At 46.2% G+C, this 22,451-nt stretch overlaps 1 protein-coding gene across 7 annotated transcripts in view; it reads left to right on the forward strand.

Moving 5' to 3' along the window:
• Nucleotides 1–22,451, forward strand: part of BACH2 (BTB domain and CNC homolog 2) — a 398,641-nt gene that overhangs the window by 359,656 nt on the left and 16,534 nt on the right. For all 7 annotated transcript variants that reach the window (XM_061427805.1, XM_061427804.1, XM_061427802.1 and 4 more), the window contains 2 exons: nucleotides 5,839–7,437; nucleotides 19,611–19,817. In XM_061427805.1, coding sequence (XP_061283789.1) covers nucleotides 5,839–7,437; nucleotides 19,611–19,817 — 1,806 coding nt within the window. The remainder of the gene's footprint in view (nucleotides 1–5,838; nucleotides 7,438–19,610; nucleotides 19,818–22,451) is intronic.

Below are 22,451 nucleotides of genomic sequence, written 5' to 3' on the forward strand. Positions count from 1 at the left end.
CCCTCTCCTGGGGTGCAGACCCCAGATCTCCTGACCATCTGATCAATCTTGGGCAGATGGGCTCAGTGCTGCAACCATGAATGTATACTGCCAGCAGCAGCTGAGGAGGGACATCCTTGGTGGTCCAGTGGTTGGGCCTCTGCCTTCCAATGCAGGGGGTGAGAGTTTGATCCCTCATTGGGGAACTAAGATCACACATGCTGTAGAGTGCAGCCAGAATTTTTTTTTTAAACTTTAAAAATTAAAAAGAAAACTGAAAGAACCATCAGAGGAGACCTTTATCACATGGCTCGAGTATGGAATGCTGGTCATGTCTCATAAACATTCCCAAACCCTATTTTCAATTTATGCCTGCAGCCCAACTGCCTGATCCCTATAATAGTCCAGAGCAATGAAATTGTTGAGAAGTTTCCTTTCACCAGCTCTGTCTAGCAGCACACGGGGCACATTCTCAGAGAATAAACTCCCCAGTCCTGCTAACAGCCCCTAAGCGTGCCCTCTGCTCCCTACGTTTTCATCACTTCATCTTTCTTTCTTCTCCAGCAGAGATCGTACATCAGAACCCTGGGGGAACAAGGGGTGGAGGCTCATAGCTTCAGTGGGTTACATTTCCAACCCATGAATGGCACATGGATGCACACCACAGGGCACAAGTCAGGTGGTCCGACCTTGTTTCTTTCAGACCCAGAACCCAAAGGTCAGTGCCACTTGCCTTGTGTGTGCTGTTGACTGAGGTCACAGCCTCCTTGGGAGCAACCAGAGAGCAAGGTGAGGTTATTTGCTGACCTCTCATGGACCTTGGTCCCACAGGGCACACTCCATTGTGCCCAGTGTGTGAGCCAGTCTCATCTGTAGCACAATGCATATTGCACACTACATGATGAAGAAAATACTCTTCAAAATGATCCAACAGCCAAGGGGGACTTCCCTGGCAGTCCAGTGGTAAACACTCTGCACTTCCACTGAAAGCAACATGGGTTCCAGCCCTGGATGGGGAACTAGGATCCCACATGCCTTGAGGCACGACCAATAAAAAGAAAAAGAAAATTTTAAAAAATGATCCAACCTAAATATTACTTTCGTAATGCGAGACTGCTATCCCAGGTGCCCCTGATACTGTATTTTGCGCTTGTTCGTCATTCCTTTAGACCATTCCTGACAGTAATTTTGAGGCTAGATGTGTCTGCTTCCCTTAGAGCAGTGGAGTGCAGCTCCATTAACACCAGTGAGCTGGGACTGGCTTGCTATTTCTCGTTACTTCATTCCATTGTAACTTGGTGATCATTACCTTTTTAAATAACATTTTTATGGGTCATTAGTTTTGTGTGTGATTCTCCACCTCCTACTCCCCATCTTATTTTCCCCATTATCAGAGCCTTATTTGTTACAAACAGAATGTAAATAAAAGTGCAGGCTTGTGGCCCAGTTTCATAAACATCCAGCTTCACATTGGTACCTGGATATTTGTCGTCGGTACCTGGATATTTGTTTTCTGAGGACAATGTGAGGTGAAATGATTCCTGAAAGTGGAAAGACAGTGCAAGCTACTCAAGATGGGGGATAAACCAATACTGAGAAAGCCTCTGCCTGTTAAAACAGAGATGGGTTCCTGGGAGGGATGGGTGGTGCAGTTCAGAAGGTACCCATTGTATCAAAGCAACGCTTGACCCAGATCAGATGCATGTATGCATGCAAAGTTGCTTCTGTCATGTCCAACTCTGTGTGACCCTATGGACTACAGCCCACTAGGCTCCTCTGTCCATGGGATTCTCCAGGCAAGAATCCTGGAGTGGGTTGCTATACCCTGCTCCAGGGCATCTTCCTGACCCAGGTATGGAACCCAGGTCTCTTATGCCTCCCGAATTGGCAGGAGGGTTCTTTACCTCTAGCACCACCTGGGAAACCCAGATCCGACCCCGGTGGAGGCAGTTCAGTGACTCCAGGTGTCCTGCTTACACGTGTTCAAGGGACCATCTCCTCTTCTGAGCTGGTCAGGATTTCTCAGCTGACAACTCATCATGTCATCTTGTGACAGCGCTTCCATTCTTTTTTTTTTTTTTGGTTTTTTGTCTTTGTGTTTGGCTACACTGGGTCAGTTGCGGCATGCTGGATCTTTAGTTGCAGCATGCGAACTCTTAAGTTGTAGCATGTGGAAACTAGTTCCCTGACCAGGGATTGAATCCAGGCCCCCTGCATTGGGAAGCTGAGAATCTTAGCCACTGGACGCTCAGCCCTCTCAGTGTTAACATGGTTACTTAAAATTAACTTATTGTTCATATATCTCTTCTTCAAAGCTAAATCATGAGTTTATTAAGGACAGTGCTGAGTCTTAGACTTAACCATTCCTCATAGCACTGGTTGGAATCCCAGCTCTCCACTTACGAGCTCTATGATGACCTTGGACGCATTCCTTCATCTCCTTGCTTCTCAGTTTCCTTGGCTACAAAAAGCATGGCAATCCTGCCTGCCTTGCAGTACGTTAGGAAAACCAGCTAGAATGGTGCTAGGCAGTAACAGGAGCTTGGTGAATAATAATTGATTCACTAGACAAAACCCTGCACACACAAGCTGAACAAAATGTAGCAGAATTGAATGTAACAAAACATGATTTAACCTCATGGGAGGGAAGAGCTAATTATGGTTGCTTAAGATTTCATGGTGAGGACACCATTTCCTCCGACCTGGGCTTGAATGACAGTTTACAACTCTGTTTTTATTCTTGACTTGTTTGTGAGCATGTGACCATCATTCCAAGCTCGTCATGTCTCCTGAACCCAAAAGGATTGGTGAACTGATTTGGGATGTGGAGACTGTGCTTATTGGTATCCTTGGCCCCACTCCTACATTTAAGCAACAGCCTGGCCCTAAGTGGAGAGCTTCCTGCAGCTCCTTGCTGCCCTGAGGCAGGTGGTGGCTCCCAGGACTTATCTAGTGATACCCATGGATGTCTCTTAGCTTTTTTAGGAATTTTCTTTAACGCAGTCATAATGCGGGCAGTGGTGTGGCTTACCGAGACCACATCAAGATTAAAAAAAAAAAATGGGGATGAGAGCGTAAGGAGCGTTGTATGAAAAAATAAATAAATAGCATTGAGATGAGTTTCCCAGATTTCCCATATAATGAGTGCATCTGCCAAAACTCAAGATGTGTATTATCTACTCTGCAACTGGCAGATTGCCTTGGGGGGGGAGCAGAGGATGCTTCCTGATGAAGGAATCAAATCTGTCTTGATTCTGCCACTTTCTCTTTGTGGTGGAGCCACGTTACAATGAAAAAATGGGTCCTGTGACATTCTCGGCAACCTTCTTTAGTTACTTATCAATATGCACTTCCTTATCTTACACCCCCTTTTAAAGGTTCCTGGGAGAAAAGTACATAAAACAGACATCTGCTGAATCTGTTGCCATGTCAACTTAGAACAAACGTGGTCAGATGTGCTCCATTTCAATGTGGGCACTAGGGGTGAGTGAGTGAGTCAAAGTCACTCAGTCGTGTCCGACTCTTTGTGATACCATGGACTATACAGTCCACAGAATTCTCCAAGGCAGAATACTGGAGTAGGTAGCCTTTCCCTTCTCCAAGGGATCTTCCCAACCCAAGGATCGAACCCAGGTCTCCCACTTTGCAGGCGAATTCTTTACCAGCTGAGCCACAGGGAAGCCCACAGGTACTAGGGGACACAGCAAATAAGCACCCCTGCCCACTGTTGATGAGTTAATTCGTGTAGTTTGTTGGTTGACACAATGCCTTTCTCCAAAAGTAACCTAAGACCAAACTTACCAAACAAACTGTTGTCACTTTCTCGACACTGTAGTTTTCTGTTAGGGGCTCAGTTGAACTTCTGACATGTTCAGTAATATACCAGCTTTTATCAGATATTTAGAGGCCCTAGTTAGATTCAGGGTCACAAACAGAAATGAAAAAGCCCCTGATCTGAAGAAACTTTGTTGTCCACTGGTAGAAAGACACAATTAAGTGCAATAAAAGGGAGATGGCAGTGATTGCCTTTGTAGAACTATAATATGGGTCTTGCAGTCATGTGTTTTTGTGGTAGGTTTTTATTGAAAGTATTTAAAAAATATTAACAATTAAAATTCCAGTCATCTCTGTATCTAAGAAATTTACCTTACTAGGCATTCCCTTAGAATGCAGTGATATAGGGACTTCCCTGGTGGTCCATGACTGAGACTCCGAGCTCCTGGTGCAGAGGGATGCATGGGATCCCATGGGATCATGCATGTGATCCCACATGCTGAAACTAAAGAGCCCATATGCCACAACTAAGACCTGGTGTAGCCAAATAAATTTTAAAAAGACAAGGTGCAATGCTATAAAATCAGTGCTGCCTTGGGGAAAACCGAGTATTTCCTCACTCCGGCCATGGGGACTGAGAGGATGCTGTCATTCGATCTCTAGGAGGTCTGCAGAGGGCTCCCAGAGGAGCGATGTCTGAGCTGAATTTTGAACAACAGTTTCAGGTCCTCACAAGAGTCTGGGCTCTGTGTGCTGTGCTGAATTCTGTTCCTGTGGCAGTCATCTACCAAGCCTGCTGGTTTATCTTGCTCCACATTTATTCCCCTAGCAGAGATTTTTTTAATCACTGCTACTATAGCTTCCAGCAAGGACCCCATGACCACTGCTTACATTTGTTTTGTACATGTGATTCATGAATGTGCCTCCCTTCCCTTCCTTGTGGGGTCAGCAGTGCTTGCAAGAACTTAGAGGATGCATGGGTTTGTGTATAGGGTAAGGGCAAAGAGTCGGACACAACTGAGCGACTGAACAGACACACACAAGGAAGCCTGCCCTGACCACCAGGAGGTTTCATCCATTTCCATCTGAAAAAACAACTGGCCTTAGGCAACATATTTCTAACTAAGTCATTCTGCGTGTTTGTGTGCATGCACGCATGCCCATGTACACACGCTGTGCATAAATAGCACATTCCCAATCTGTGTAAAATGAAATGGATGAGCAGCACAGGACAGTAGGCTCAGCCCCTGAAGGTTTACCAGGAAAGAAGACAGCTGTGTGGCAGGGCTGCTGCTTATAATTAGGGAAAGAATTGCCCATGTCCCGTGCCATTCAGCAGCTTCAACCATTTGAATGACAGCCAGTTTGTTTAGTTTTGTAACACCCTCCGCGCCGCCTCCCCCGCAACCCCGTTTTATGGGCCAAGAGTTAATTTCTTGTTGAGAACACTGCTAAGGACTGTCTTCTCTGGTACCATTGTTAAGATGGGATATGACATGATGGCTGGCGAATCTCAACTAGAAATCATGATGAGTGAGCAAAAAAATAGGAGTTGCTTTTAATGTCTCTTTTTAACTTTGTAAGTGAGCAAAAAACTATTTTCAAAGCCCCGTGGACTTTCCGGTTTTTAACAGGGCCATATTGCCGGTTTTGCAGTTGACAAGAAAATTATAACGCTTTCTTTGGCTCGAGCGAGCTGTAAGAAGCATCACAGCACTCCTGATGTACAATGGCTCTCAACAGGATGGATGGGGAGGGAAATTAATAGGCGTCCCATTGTTACCGTGCATTTTTGCCAGGATATTTCATTAGTGTAAACACTGAACCCGTTGTCATCTTGTTTAGCCACTTGACCCTGGTGATTTTCAGTTCTGTGTATCGTGATGAGTAGAGCAGTGGCGTGCACGAGACAGGCCCTAATTATTGGGAGCCGAATCATTGCTGACCCAGGACGAGATTAACTGCTCCTTTGCAGTCTTTATCCTGGGACATTAGCGCTGTCTGGTTATCTTGCTTCAGTTGAGAGATTCGGGACAATAGCAGTGCTGACGGTAACGGTTGGCGATTTCCCTGTTTGTTTTGCAGGTCACGGCCAGGGGGTTTGGGCCACTGTTGCAGTTCGCCTACACCGCCAAGCTGTTACTCAGCAGAGAAAACATCCGCGAGGTCATCCGCTGTGCCGAGTTCCTGCGCATGCACAACCTGGAGGACTCCTGCTTCAGCTTCCTGCAGACCCAGCTCCTGAACAGCGAGGATGGCCTCTTCGTGTGCCGGAAGGATGCTGCGTGCCAGCGCCCGCACGAGGACCCCGAGGACAGCGCGGGAGAGGAGGAGGACGAAGAGGAGGAGACCATGGATTCGGATACGGCCAAGATGGCTTGCCCTAGGGACCAGATGCTTCCAGATCCCATCAGCTTTGAGGCCACCACCATCCCAGTGGCAGAGAAGGAAGAAGTTTTGTTGCCCGAGTCCGACGTGCCCGCGGACACCAAGGAGAGCTCGGCCAAGGACGCGTTAACGCAGTACCCCAGATACAAGAAATACCAGCTTGCATGTACCAAGAATGTCTATAACGCATCATCACACAGTACCTCAGGTTTTGCAAGCACATTCAGTGAAGATCACTCTGGCACCAGCCTCAAACCGGGGCTTGCCGTGGGGCAGATTAAAAGCGAGCCGCCCAGCGAAGAGAACGAAGAAGAGAGCATCACGCTCTGCCTGTCCGGAGATGAGCCTGACGTCAAAGACCGAGCGGGCGACGTGGAAATGGACCGGAAACAGCCCAGCCCCGCCCCCGCTCCCGTCCCCGCGCCCCCTGCCGGGGCCGCCTGCCTGGAGAGGTCCAGGGGCGCGCCCTCCCCGTCCTGCTTAAGGTCTCTGTTCAGCATAACAAAAAGTGTGGAGTCGTCCGGCTTGCCCGGGACCTCTCAGCAGCACTTTGCCAGGAGTTCAGCGTGCCCTTTTGACAAGGGGATCACTCAGGGTGACCTTAAAACTGACTACGCCCCTTTCCCGGGGAATTACGGACAGCCCCACATGGGCCAGAAGGACACGTCCAGCTTCACCATGGGGTCGCCCCTCAAGGGGCCTGGCTTGGAGGCTCTCTGTAAACAGGAAGGAGAGCTGGACCGGAGAAGCGTCATCTTCTCCTCCAGCGCCTGTGACCAAGTGAGCACCGCGGTGCACTCGTATTCTGGGGTAAGCGCTCTGGACAAAGACCTCTCCGAGCCGGTGCCAAAGGGCCTGTGGGTGGGGGCTGGCCAGTCCCTCCCCAGCTCACAGGCCTACCCTCACGGTGGGCTGATGGCGGACCACTTGCCAGGAAGGATGCGGCCCAACACTAGCTGCCCGGTGCCAATCAAAGTGTGCCCTCGCTCGCCCCCGTTGGAGACCAGGACAAGGACTTCCAGCTCGTGCTCCTCCTACTCCTACGCGGAGGATGGGAGTGGGGGCTCGCCCTGCAGCCTCCCTCTCTGCGAGTTCTCCTCCTCGCCCTGTTCCCAGGGAGCCAGATTCCTTGCCACAGAACATCAGGAACCAGGCCTGATGGGAGACGGAATGTACAACCAAGTCCGACCCCAGATTAAATGTGAGCAGTCTTACGGAACCAACTCCAGCGACGAATCCGGATCGTTCTCGGAAGCAGACAGTGAGTCGTGTCCTGTGCAGGACAGGGGCCAGGAGGTAGGGAACCCGCATAAATTCAAGCATGTGATCCACCCTCAGTCCTTTATCTGGACTCTCCCTGAACCCCCCACCACTGCCAGATTGTTCTTGTTTGCCAAGATTTAAGCTATACAGTTAAGGGACCGCCTCCCCCATCCTCCCCTGGTGGCTCAGTCGGTAAAGAATCTGCCTGCAATGCAGGAGACCGCCTGCAGTTCAAGAGACCTGGGTTCGAACCCTGTGTGGTGAAGATACCGCCTGGAGAAGGAAATGGCAACCCACTCCAGTATTCTTGCCATGGGAAATCCCATGGGCAGAGGAGCTTGGCAGGCCACAGTCACAGCCCGTGGTGTCACAGTCAGACACAAACGAGTGACTAAACCACACACCCGCCCCATCCCCCTCATCCACAGAGGCAGAATCCTTCGAGGTGATTCAGAATTAACCAGTTTGCCCCAGACAGCACTTGAAATTTGATCGAGATTTCAGTCCTCAAAAAGCAGAGGCAAAGAGCTTAGTGGGAAAAAAGTCTGATGCCTGAAAGAGTGTGCAGGTACTCCAGATCCCCCCTGCCCTGTCTGCTTTGAAAGAATGCCATACCTGTCACCGACATCCTTGCCCCTCGCTTCTTCAGTGAGAAGAAAAGTATAAAATTGCTTTCAGAATTGACTGATTGAAACTGGAGAGATTCACAGTAAGCCCGTGCTTTCCCAGCACCTTTAAGTTTCCTTGTCAACAGGGACCCTGGAGTCATCCCTTGTCCATTGTGAATACAGGTGATGGACAGCTCACCATCCATCCTGGCCCCAGTATCACTGAGGAAGCACCTTTGTCGGTCGCACCTAACCGTATCATGGGTCATTGCCCAAGGGCCCCACAAACGGTGAGAGTCATTTTAAGGAGCAGTGGGGTTGAGTAGCAGTTTTTGTCCACACTAAAAGTGAAGTGCTTTCTAGGTAAAAATTCCCAAAGGCTCCATCCATATCTTCCCACTGCTGGGAGAGGAAGCAGGTGCAACGCCAGCCACATCGTGAGCGAGACTCATGTGGCCAAGGAAAGAAAAGAATGGACACCGCAGGTGATCCCCCTTCCCTTGTAACACGAGAAGCCCCCAGAAAGAGCTGAGGGTGTCTGTGTCACGATCTGGTAGTGACTGCCAGGGATCCCACGTGAGACCTGCCACCTGTGTCTCAGAGCAAGCCTAGTGCCAAGCCCCTCCTGAGAACTGCATCTCCGAAAAACACAGGCGGAAATGAAGCGTGATTCTCATTAGGCCAGTGCACTTCATCCACGTCTGCGCTCCCTGGATATTAGCCTCTAGTAAAGCAGGGACGTTAACCCAACCAGACAGCAGAAATGCCACACGGGGTGAGCTGGCTTTTCACAGAGCCACGTGCAGTTTATTCAGCCCTCTGTGAGGTTGGCAAGAAGCACACAAAGGGTTTCGATTGGGCATGTTTTGCAAACAGCTTCCAAAGCTCCCTGTACCAACTATAGACATGCCCTGTGGTCACTTCCTCGCTTTCTACCTAGCCTGGTCCCCACCCCTCCGTTACTACCTAGCAGAAATGGAAAAAGAAATATACTGAAAGGATTTAGTTTAGCTAAGAGACAATAAAAAGGAAATTTGAGTGGGAAACTGAGTACACTGTATCTCCTAGGGTTTGGAATGGAGGGTTGGGCTCAGTGTCCCAAGCCAGAGTCACATCTGGGTCCGCCACCTGAGAAGGTGGAGGTTTGGTGAGAACAGTTAAAGTTTGTGTTCTCTCTCTTCACTCATTTCTTTCTCTCTGATCACAACTTTTAGGAGGTTTTCTTTTTTTCCCCCTGAAATTATTCATAAGCGTTCCTGATTCAGAAGCCCGGTCACTGAGTCCATTAGCATAATGATTTCTCTAAGGATACATATCTCGTGAAAAAGACAAATGTCTCTCAGTCTTTCTTTCTTTTTGTCTCTCTCTTAAGAGGAACCCCACCATTAACTAAAAAGGATGTGTGTGCATGACAGCTGCATATGTCCAAGGACCTGTCCGTTTCAGAAAAATCTCCTTTTATCTCTCTTACATCCCAAAAGAGAACTTGAAGTCAATTCTTGAAACTGAATGCCACCAACAAGGGCACAGGCATCTTTCCTGTGTTGAGGCTTTATCACTTGTCTGCCTTAGAACTTTGCAGGGTTTGTGTTGTTTTGTCTTCACTGAGTCTTAGATGTGGCATGTGGGATCTTCATCATTGCAGTGGACGAACTTCTCTCTGGTTGGGGCGCATAGGCTCAGCTGCCCCGAGGCATGTGGGATTTGATTCGCCAACCAGGAATTGAACCCAATTTCCCTGCATCAGAAGGTGGATTCCTGACCACTGGACCATCAGAGAAGTCCCTAGAACTTTTCAGTTTTACATGAATCAGTGAAATGGGGGAATTATTCAGCCTACACAGTAGTCATGAACAGGACTAGTCTCCCCTCAAAAAATATACACTATTTTCAAAAATATTTTTATTTTCACTTAAAAAAAATGAATCTATTCTTTACATTGCTAAACAGTCTCAAAAGAAATTTTCCAAATTTCTGTGCCATTTCAGGAGTCACATTTAGCCCCTCTCAGTAGTACATTTTGGGTAGAATTGTTATAGTAAAGTTAAAGTTTTCCCAGTTTGACCTTTTCATTTTCCTAAAGTAGAAGAGATTAGGTTTTCTAAGAACTGTCTCAGGGACTGAGCATGACTCTTCCTCTTTGAGCTAATTATTTGCTTTGGGGAGTTTTTTTGACCCCAGTGGAAGTGTGGTCTCCAGCAATAACACTGAAGGTAAGCTCTTCACAAAGTGAATCATAAATGATTCAGAAGCCAGTATCTCTTGGGCTGATTCTGCCCTGGTCTGCTCTCATGTAAGGTTCCAGGTGACTTCTTTTCCAAGTGAACAGAATATTCTGATTTCTGGTTATACTCTCTTTACCCTCCCATCTCATCAACATTGACTTCTCATCCTAAGTATTCCCCAGCTTTGGGAAAAGTTTAAATAAGCACAATATTGTCCTTTATCAACAACCATCTTTTTGAAGTTCCTTTTTAAAAATAACCAAGCAGAACATACCAAGCCCATAATGTACCAAATTTATCAGGCTTTCTCTTTGCCTACAATAATATATAAATATATTCACATGTCTATGGGTTTGGGTTTTACTTTAATAGTCTTTAGAGGAACCTGGTGGGCTACAATCCATGAGGTTGCAAAGAGCTGGACACGACTGAGTAACTAAGCACAACACAACACACATTTAATTACTAAGCAGCTTGCTTTTTGCACAGAGCTGTCTGCTGTGTACATGCCTCTAGGTCAATTGTGTAGGGTTAACACAAGCTTCTTTAATATCCTCGGTTCCTATACATCACAGCTGACTCAGTGATCACCTATCAACAGACATTTCCATTTCCTGTATTTCCCTCTTAAAAACATTGCTGCAATAAACATTCTTGTGAACATATTTATTTAGTGATGGTGCTTTTATTTTTGTGAGTTAAAGTTCCATAAGTGGGTTAAAGGTTATACTCATTTGTTAATACTACCTATTTACTTTCTCAAAAGGTTGTAGCAATTCACACAGCCTCCAGCAAAACTTACGAGCGTGTCCATTGCCTCCTGTTCTTGCCAGTAGTAGTGGTCACCAGTCCTTTTACATTTGCCAATCCGATAGACAAGACATGATGACTTCTAATGCAGTTGATATTTTTCTTACATGTATTCATCATTTGTATTCTCTTTTTTCTTGGACTTGCCATTTGTCCATTTGTGTATGTGTGCGTGGTGTTTGACTTTAATGAGTTTACAGAATCCTTAATTTAAGAATATTAATCCTTTCTTGTACATGTTGCCTATATCTTCTCCTAGTCTGTTTTTTTAAACTAAATTTTTGGTCTTTGTTTATCATGAAATAAAAATTGTTCATATATATGGAGATATGCAGGAGACTCAGGTTCAATCCCAGGGACAGAGGAGCCTGGTAGGCTGCCGTCTCTGGGGTTGCACAGAGTCAGACACGACTGAAGTGACTTAGCAGCAGCAGCAGGTTCGATTCCTGGGTAGGAAGATGCCCTGGAGAAGGAAATGGCAACCTACTTCAGTATTCTTGCCTTGAAAATCCCACGGACAGAGGAGCCTGCTGGGCTACAGTCCATAAGGTTGCAAAGAGTTGGACATGACTGAGCAATTGAACACAAGCACAAATCTTGAAAAATAATTACAGATTATGTTTGATAATTGTCAAGTCATTTCAGAACCATGACCTTTATCATTAAGTTTCTTGAATTCTTTGTTATTTTTTAAAATTTTTATTTCTCCTAGTCTATTTCTATAGTATCTTTTTCCATTTAAAAAAGTTTAAATTTTATATAATCAAGTGATCAGTATGTTTCTTCATGACTTCATGGCTTCATACCTAAAAAGTCAACGTGGGAATTTTTTTTCTTACTTCCAATTATGAAAAAATGAATAGGTCATATTAAGTGGAAAAAGTAACAAACAGTATACATAACATGGTCCTAGTTTACTTTCTAAATATATTATAAACAATAAGAGCAGTATAGATAATAAGATGAAATGGGAGGCAGGGAGAGAGGGAATATAGGGAAAGATTTCTGTGTATTCCTATAATGTTTGATTTCTGTGTACATATATCACACAGGTTTTTGTTTTGACTGAAATACAATTGATATACCATAAAATTCACTCTGTTAATGTGAACAATTCAGTGGTTTTTAATGATTCATAAAGTTGTAGGACCATTACAGTGTCTAATCCCAGAATATTTTCATCACCTCAAAAAAAGAAATACAATATCCAGTAGCAATCACTTCTCATTCCCCTCTTCCCTTACCCCAAGCTGGTGCTGCTGCTGCTGCTGCTAAGTCGCTTCAGTCGGGTCCGACTCTGTGTGACCCCATAGACGGCAGCCCACCAGGCTCCCCTGTCCCTAGGATTCTCCAGGCAAGAACACTGGAGTGGGTTGCCATTTCCTTCCCCAATGCATGAAAGTGAAAAGTGAAAGTGAAGTCACTCAGTTGTGTCCAACTCTTCTCGACCCCATGGACTGCAGCATACCAGGCTCCTCCGTCCATGGGATTTTCCAGGCAAGAGTCCCGGAGTGGGTTGCCATTGCCTTCTCTGCATCACTCCAAGAAATTACTAATATACCTTTGTCTCCAGTAGATTTGCCCATTCCAGATGTTTCATTTCAGTAGAATCTAGCCACGTGGCCTTTTGTATCTCGCTTCATCACTTAGCATGTTTTCAAGGTTCCTTCTTGCTATCACTGTATCCACCTGGCACATTATCATGTATTTGTTCTTCACTTCTTTTTATTGCTGAATAATATTCCGCTATGTAGATACACTAATTTTGTTGATCCATTCATTGGTTGAGGGATGCTAGGTTATTCCCATTTGGGGGCTATTATTGATCATGCCATGAAGAGTATTTGTGTTCAGGTTTTTTGTAGACATATATTTTCAATTCTTCTCATATACCAAGGAGTGGAATAGCTAAATCATATGATAACTCTAAGTTTAGCCTTTTGAGGAACTACTGGGCTGTTTTCCAAGGTAACTGAGCCATTTTATATTCCCACCAGCCTTGTATGAGGAATCCAGTTTCTCTGCACCCTCATCAACATTTGTTATTGTCCTTTTTTTATATAGTCGTTCTAGTGGTATAGTACCTCATTGTGGTTTACAGGTTTGCTTTTAGAATTTGAAAATTATTGAAAAGTCACAAGCATGTGCCAAGTAGTAAGAGTCTTAGTGAATAGTTTTGTACCGCAAGCATTAACTGTAGATTTTAATAAAGAAGCAGCAGGAAGACAGTTTATTTGCATAATCAAAGGCATTGATTAGTTGGATTTATTTTATTAACACGTTTCATATCAAGAGTGGTAAAAGCATACTAGGATGCTGCATGTACGTGTATCCTTGTGGATGTGTGAGGGCAGGGAGAAGTAAGGGCCAGAACAAACACTGAAATGTTATCAAAGAGCCATGTCTGACTCTTAACTCTTCCACCCAGATGTTGACTTCCAGACATATGTTGGATATAAAGATTTTACAGTCGTTTTTGTGGCTTGTTGAATCAGAAATCTTTTAAAAAGTAACTGTAGTCGGTCTGCTTAATAAAACGAAAACCATTCTGGGCAGCATGGAAGTCAGCCATATTTCAAATGAAAACAATGTTTTCGTTTTGGCTAGAAAGACTCTTAGCATCTGGAACTCCAAAGCATGCCGTATGACCAAAAGAAGAAACTTTGTGACAAAGAAAGATGGTGGACAAACTGAAACACTAATGCTACTGCTACAACTACTACTCCCGTTAGTAACACTTCATAATTATAAGGCAGTTCCAACTTTTCAGAGCACTTTCTCCATCTGTTATCCAATTTTTTTTCTTCATGGCAACCCTGTAAGCTAAGTAGGACCGATGTTGAATCCCTCTGACTCCCAGATCCTCAAAGAGCTTCAGTACAGAGCAGGAAAAGACTTGCCTGGGATCACACAGCTCAGTAATTGTAGCATCACAGCCAAATTCTAGATGTCCTGTGTTTGTTCCAGAAACTGGACCGTGAGATCAGAGGTTAGAAGGACAGTTGTGTGAGAAGCTTGTCTTTGGCAGAGGAGGTTTTGTCTTTGGCATCTGCCCGGCTCAAAGCCGGCTATCCCCATTCAAAGAGGACTGGAATCGTCAGCCCACAGGGCAGCAGATCCCCAGACAGCTCACAGGGATCTGAGGGGCTTTCGAGAGCATTTGTGTTAGGGACTTGCCTGAAGGTTCAGTGGTTAAGACTCTGGGCTTCCAATGCAGGGGGTGTGGGTTTGACCCCTGGTCAGAGAACTATATCTCACATGCCGCTCAGCACAGCTAGAACATTTTTTTTTAAAGAGCATAAATGTTACAGGTTTTGGAGAAGTGACTGTGCTGTTAAGATCCTCAGGGTACTGCTGCTGCTGCTGCTAAGTCGCATCAGTCATGTCTGACTCTGTGCGACCCCATAGACGGCAGCCCACCAGGCTCCGCCGTCCCTGGAATTCTCCAGGCAAGAACATTGGAGTGGGTTGCCATTTCCTTCTCCAATGCAGGAAAGTGAAAAGTGAAAGTGAAGTCGCTCAGTCGTGCCCGACTCCTAGCGACCCCATGGACTGTAGCCTACCAGGCTCCTCCATCCATGGGATTTTCCAGGCAAGAGTACTGGAGTGGGGTGCCATTGCCTTCTCCCAGGGTACTGCTAAGAGGATCCAATTCCTGCAGCTTCTGCTCAGCATCTAATTGTGAAACGAAGAAAAGAGATAGGATTGAAGCTTGACCCCCGGGGCTGGTGCTTCTAGTTAGAATCTCTAGGTGAAAGAGGTGCTTCTTTTCGCCTTTTTTTCTGCAACATTTGCATCTCTGTCCTGCCTCTCAGGAGGCTGTCCATCCAGCACACCAAAGACATCAGGCAAGTGAGATGTGTATTGAGAGGCATGGCAAGGTGAGGTAGCCAGAGTACCGGCTGATCACCAGCCTATGACAAGCGTGCCAGGAGGCCAAGGTCACAGGGAAACCCAGGAGCGTTGATGTTTGGGAGTGGGAATTCTTTTTTCTTTGAATTTGCTGCTAGAAGTTATATTTCTCATACAATGCTTAAATGATATTTTGTTTCACTGGAAGAGAGGGGATGTTGTTTGGGCGGTAGAACCAGGGTAGGTGTTGGCAGGAGAGAGAAAGGGAACAGCTGATTTCTGTCTGGTGAGAAAGAAGCGCCAGCCCCTGGGGTCTAGCTGGCAGCATCCCGTGGTCAGGCCCCTGAGGAGGAATATTTAAGCTTCATTCACTGTCCAAATGTCAGAGCCTCTTCCCACTTTTTGTCAGCCCTTGGGGCCAGAGGTTATCTGCATCGCAGGGGCCACTCATTTCACCATTGGCTCCAGAGCTGGAGCCCCCAGGAGTGAAATCCCCTCCTCTGGTTAATACTGACCCAGCCCAGAGTGAGTCCCGGGTGAAAACATCCTCCACCGTGGTCCTTAGAGGATGAGACAAGCCAAGATGCTCCTGACACTGAGAGTGAGTCTCCACTGAGATCCAAAGCTGGGGCACCACCTGTCTAAAGAGACCATGGGCTTCCTGGACCCCTTGGGCCCTCACCCTTCTAAACAGCCTGGTCAGCTTTCTGTGCCTCTGTGCTGAGCCTCATGCATGACTGATCACTGAATGTAGCTGCAGGCTGGCCGCTTAACAGGTGATGCTGCTGGTTCGCTGGACTTTGCATCCTGTCACCTCACTATTTATGAGGGTCTGGGGAATGAAAACTATGTCACCTCTGAGAAGTGAAATCCTGAAGGAATCAGTGGGTGGAGGGACAGTAAATAAGATGTGAAGCCCTACTGGGTCTATTTGAGTTGGAAAAGTTTGCCGAAAGAAAGGCAGGAGGGCCTCAGCCTTCTCAGTGTCCAAGGCCAAGTCACTTTAGCTGACTTTTGAGCCCATTTGAGGAATAGGTGGGTGCCTTCCAGCCTGGGAAAGGAACGTTTTCCCAGCTCCTCAGTGGGTCTGTGGCTGACATTTATCTCCAGGGAAGATGCCCGTCAGTTTAGAACTTCCTACCCTGAAATTGGCAAATAGCTGTGGTAAGGTTTCTGCCACACCTTTCCAAGAACGACGTCAGGGGCTTCCCTTTGGTAGTTGGGGTAATCCCTCCCTTGCTTGAGGGGGTCGCAGCACACTTTAGAAAGAGACCAGAGTAGTTGGGGCTGGGGGGATTTTTTTCACATGGAAGAGTCTATAGTGGACAATTTTCCTTCAACCTCTGCAAAGCAGCTTGAGTTGCAACAGCTCTGCTGAAAAGTTATATGGCCTTTTGCTTCAAGGACTTTGAAACCAGCATTGTTGATTTTTCCTCTTTCCTGTCAACCTCGGTGCTGTTACCATAGTGGTTTATTTTTTATACAGGCTGTCTAGAGAATGTTAAATACAGTAGCCCTTGGTATAGAAGGCCTTGTGACTTTCCCTGTGGCCTGAGCCATAGGTATATATTCTGTCTGAAAATGTAGAGCATCAGCAGAATCGCTTTGTTGTCAGCAGAGGGGGAGACGCCGTGAGGCCCAAAGCATTGTCATGCCTGCTGTGAAAACATGCCTGCTGCCTGGTGTGGGGACATCCCTGTGCCCAACAGACAGACCTCTGTGTTGTGTAGGTACTGTCCAGGATCTGAGTCTGTTTGTTATCCAAGGCATATAAAAGAGAAATCAAACATTCTTTCGTATCATAATAAGCCCTGTGCAAACACGGCCTGTGGACAAAGCCCTTTGCCGGGCCCATAACAAGGAGCTGTTTGTGCTGACCGCCCGTCATTAGCGGCTGGAGCAGGGCTGAGCCGACTGTGCTGTTATGCGCACTGTGGTGATTTCTGCCCTCCTGAGCCAGCATTGGACAGCTGTCATGGGACAGAGGTTGCCCTATGGAAGTTCAATCAGAGCACCCATCAGGAGCCTTCAGCAAATGCCACGTCTCACAGGCTTAGAGCTATGAAGAAACCTGACTGAGCCGTCGCACCCAGACGCAGGAAGGCAAATGATCATTTACTAGGATTGCCTTTGTGCCAGGGGATTAAGTAACCACAAATGCCAGGGTCCAGACTCACTCAGGGGCTGCCTGCCTCTGATGCAACCAAAGCAAAAGCCTGAGCTCAGGATTAAAGATCTTCCTCTCACTCCCCTGAACGACCCAGACATAACCCTGTAGGTTCTGAATACTAACTAAGGGCTATTTCTTCACCAAAAGGATTTTGATCAGTTAAACCCAGAATGGCCTGTCTGTTCCTCTGGTTATCCAAGTTCACTCGAGTCGACTTGTTCTGTCTGCTAAAGCTATGCTGCCCAGTACAGGAGGCACACGCCGCATGTGGCTACTGAGCACTGGAAATGAGGCTAGTCTGAATGGTGAGGCACACCCAAGTATAAAATGCACCTCGGGTTTTGAAAATGTGGTATCCCCCCAAAAGTGAAATGTCTTATTAATTTTATGCTGATTACTGTTGATAATATTTTAGCTACATTAGGTTCTATTTGGTATATTATTAAAATTAGTGTCACCTGTTTCTTTTCACTTCCTTTAACGTGGCTACGAGAAGGCGTAACAATCCCACTGGCAGCTCACGTTGTTTGCATTGGACAGCGCTGGGCTAGTGCCTGAACGAAGTTTAGGTTTATAGCTCCATCTGCTGGTGTACCCAAAGCAGATGCTCGTGTTAAGCAGGCGCTCAGCCCCTGAGCTGGGAAACACTGTGTCTTGGCCAAGCAACACTCAACCTTCCACTTCCAGAAGCTTCTGGACGGGACCAGAGCTGACTCCTGAAGTCTCTGCCTCATAGGGAGTCCTGAAGGGGGCAGTGGCAGACTACTGGAAGGTGCAGGTCTGTGTTCTCTATCTTGGTGCAGAGGAAGCTCGAGAGAATGTTGGTTCTCTGCTAAATGCTAAAGAAGGATTCTTTGGAGGATGCTCACCTTTTCCTTGATTTACAAGAATTTGAAAGTGAGACTCTTGCTGAAAACAGTATCTGCATCAATTATTTGTTGCTGCATAACAAATCATCCCAGGGCTTCCCAGGTGGCACTAGTGGTAAAGAACCTCCCTGCCAACGCAGGAGATGTAAGAGATGTAGCTTCTGTCCCTGGGTGGGGAAGAACCCCTGGAGGAGAGCTTGGCAACCCTCTCCAGTATTCTTGCCAGGAGAATCCTGTGGACAGAGAAGCCTGGTGGTCTATGGTCTATAGGGTCAAAGAGTCGGACACAGCTAAAGAGACTTAGCACACACCCATGCAACAAATCACCCCAAAACTTTGTAGCTTCAAACAATCATTTAACATTTCTCATTGTTTCTGTGGGTCTGGAATTCAGAAGTGGCCCATCTGAGCATGCCTGGCTCAGAATATCTCGTGGGGTTTAAGTCAGATGTTGGCAGGAGGCAACCTCTGGAGGTTTGCCTGGGCCTGGAGGATCCTCATCCAAGGTGGCTCATTCATGGGACTGATGAGGTGATGCTGGCTGTTGGCTGGAGACCTCAGTTCCTCTCTACCTGGGCCTCTCCACAATGTGTCCTAAAGAGAGCACAGTCTTAGATAGCGGTCCCCAACCTTTTTGGCACCAGGGACTGATTTTGTGGAAGATAATTTTTCCTCAGACTGATTGTGGGGAAGATGGTTTCTGGATGATTCAAGCGCATTGCATTTATTGTGCCTTTTATTTCTGATCAAATGCTGCCGCTGGTCTGTCAGGAGGTGCTGGTCCACGGCCTAGGTTGGCCCTGATCTAAGAGGCCTAAGAAGATACTGTACAGGTCTTATGATGTCACCTCAGAAGTTACATGGATTACTCCCATTTCATTGTTTTGGTCAAAAGGCAGGAACATGCATTCCACCTTTTGACAGAGGAAGGTCAGCATCACATTGTAAAAGAAAATGTGAGAGCATGGGCCATTTTATTTTCCAAAAATCCATAGTGCCTCATGGGTATATAATAGCACTGTGCAGCTAAAAAGCATGCCCCATTTTGCAGATGAGGAAACTGGGGCTCAGAAAAGTATGGTGACCAGCCTGAAGTCTCAAGTCTGGCAGGAAGGACTAAAAGCCAGTTCTAACTCCTAGATCTCAATGATGTAGCCTCGCCAGGGTCTCTCCCTATATCTGTCTCCCTTACGCTGCTGCAACTACAAATCACACCGACTGTTTCGTCTTTCCAGCATCTCCAAGGTGTACAGGGCTCTCTTAATTCAAGTGTTTTAGATGATTCCTCAGATGATGTCTGTCTATAAATTGTTACTTCACTGAGTTGAGGCTCAATGGGAGTTGGTTTCAACTAATTGTAGAGCCCTGCTTACGAAAGCGCTGTGGCCATGACAGTGTATACATTTTCCATTGTTTCCATGCTGTTTGCTTCTAAGAGCTCAGGAATGATAACCACATCATAATATGTGTGTGTTCACATTGTGTTTGTCTGAATATTTCATCTTATTTATATTTGAAACAGGAAAGAATCATCACTGCTTGCTTCAGTTGTTTTCATAGTACTTGGTCATCATTAAAAAGGAGATTTTACCATTTTTTGATGTTCCACTCTCCAGAATGAAAACTATAAAATCCAGCTGCCATAATCATGTTCTGTTACTCTTGGTTGCAGGTCAAACTTCCATTTCCTGTCGATCAAATCACAGACCTTCCGAGGAATGACTTCCAGATGATGATCAAGATGCACAAGCTGACATCGGAGCAGTTAGAGTTCATTCACGATGTCCGCCGGCGCAGCAAAAACCGTATCGCCGCCCAGCGCTGCCGCAAGAGGAAGCTGGACTGTATTCAGAACTTAGAATGTGAAATCCGCAAACTGGTGAGTTGGCTCGCCCTTTGCTGTCAGCAACCTGGAATGACCAAGACTGATGCAGACTTTCAGTAGCAAAGGCCAGACAGGCAGAGAGAAGGGCCACCATTCAGGGACATTCGCATTGATTTTTAAAGGAGTTCTTAAAAAATAATAGCTTTACATCTGTAACATATGTGTGTCTATGCGGCTGTGTGATTGTGTGTCAGTATTTTATATCTTAGCCATTTGTATAGATCACAGGGGCAGTCGTCCCTGGGTGTGCTCAAACCACCAACCTTCCCCGGTGGCTCAGCTGGTAAAGAATCTTCCTGCAATGCATTTGATCCCTGTGTTGGGAACATCACCTGCAGAAGGGAGAGGCTACCCACTCCAATATTTTGGCCTGGAGAATGCCATGGACTGTATAGTGCATGGGGTCGCAAAGAGTCGGACAACACTGAGCGACTTTCACTTTCACATTCGTATAGAGGTGATTCTTTTTTTTTTTTGAAGTCTAATTGATTCACAGTGTTGTGTTAGTTTCCTTTGTACAGCAAGGTGACTCAGTTATATGCATATACTTTTTCATATTCTTTTCCATTATGGTTTGTCATAGGATACTGAATGTAATTCCCTGTGCCATATCCTAGGACCTCGTTGTTCATCCATCCTGTGTATAATAGCTTGCCTCTGCTAATCTGAAACTACCATTCCTTCCCTCCCGTAGAGGTAATTCTTCTTATTTTCCATTCAACGTGAGTCTAGAGCTAACATTTATTGCTGCATATGTGGACCAGGTATTATTTTGGTCTCTTTCTGTAGATGTCACATGTAATCCTCACATCAGCCCTATGATTTAAGTACTACTTTATCTCCATTCACAGAGAAGGAAACCAGAGTGCAGAGAGGTTTGGTAACTCCCCACCAGGTGATGGAGCTTGAAAGCAAGTCTGGTTGTCTGATCCCAGATCTTGTTGTTGCACTTTCTCCTGCCTCCCACAGAGGTGTAGGTTAGGGGCAGGACGCCAGCCTGCCACCAGGGGCCGCTCAGCCACCTGATCTCCTGAAGCCCTTCAGCAGCCCTGGGGTCCTGAATTCTGCACTTCTGCCTCAGAGTGGTTGTCACCTCTTCCTGTGCCTGGGAGTCTTTTGTCTCTGGGACTATTGTTTGATCTTTCAAGCCTCCCCCTCACTCAGTAGTCTGCATTCCCTTCTGGATCAGCAACCTTAAGCTACAGGAAGTGAATCCAAGTGGCCTCTGGTTCCTGACTGTACCCTTGAAGTACAGCCTCATTCGGCTCATTCATTGCTGGCCCAATCCTAGAAATTCATCCCAGGTCCCATGTCTGTGGCAGCCTGAAGAAGAGGGAGGCCACGTACTGTGGTCAAGACCTGAGTTTGGGTCCTCAGGCTATACATGACAGTCCTTTGCCTCATGGTAAGCCAATGTCCTAATGAGAACCTAAGAGCATGATAAGACATTTGAGAGTTCAGGTTCAGTTCAGTTCAGTCACTCAGGCGTGTCCGATTCTTCGAGACCCCATGGACTGCAGTATGCCAGGCTTCCCTGGCCATCACCAACTCCTGGAGCTTATTCAAACTAATGTCCATCGAGTTGGTGATGCCATCCAGCCATCTCATCCTCTGTCATTCCCTTCTCCTCCCTCCTTCAATCTTTCCCAGCATCAGAGTCTTTTCAAATGAATCAGTTCTTCGCATCAGGTGGTCAAAGTATTGGAGTTTCAGCTTTAGCATCAGTCCTTCCAATGAACACCCAGGACTGATCTCCTTTAGGATGGACTGGCTGGATCTCCTTGCAGTCCAAGAGACTCTCAAGAGTCTTCTCCAACACCACAGTTCAAAAGCATCAATTCTTCAGCACTCGGCTTTCTTTATGGTCTAGCTCTCACATCCATACATGACTGCTGGAAAAAAAATAGCTTTGACTAGACAGACCTTTGTTGGCAAAGTAATGTCTCTGCTTTTTAATATGCTGTCTAGGTTGGTCATAACTTTTCTTGCAAGGATTAAGCGTCTTTTAATTTCATGGCTGCAGTCACCATCTGCAGTGATTTTGGAGCCCAAAAAATAAAGTCTCTCAGTTTCCATTGTTTCCCCATCTATTTGCCATGAAGTGATGGGACCAGATGCCATAATCTTAGTTTTCTGAATGTTGAGTTTTAAGCCAACTTTTTCACTCCCCTCTTCCACTTTCCTCAAGAGGCTCTTTGGTTCTTCACTTTCTGCCATAAATGTGGTATCATCTGCATATCTGAGGTTATTGATATTTCTCCCAGCAATCTTGATTCCAGCTTGTGCTTCATCTAGTCCAGCATTTCTCGTGATGTACTCTGCATGTAAGTTAAATAAGCAGGGTGACAATATACAGCCTTGACGTACTCCTTTCCCAGTTTGGAACCAGTCGGTTGTTCCATATCCAGTTCTCACTGTTGCTTCTTGACCTGCATACAGATTTCTCAGGAGGCAGGTCAGGTGATCTGGTATTCCCATCTCTTGAAGAATTTTCCACAGTTTGTTATGATCCACACAAAGACTTTGGCATAGTCAATAAAGCAGAACTAGATGTTTTTCTGGAACTCTCTTGCTTTTTTGGTGATCCAATGGATGTTGGCAATTTGATCTCTGGTTCCTCTGCCTTTT

This window comes from Bos javanicus, chromosome 9, assembly GCF_032452875.1.
Source record: "Bos javanicus breed banteng chromosome 9, ARS-OSU_banteng_1.0, whole genome shotgun sequence".
NCBI classification, from domain to species: Eukaryota; Metazoa; Chordata; class Mammalia; order Artiodactyla; family Bovidae; genus Bos; species Bos javanicus.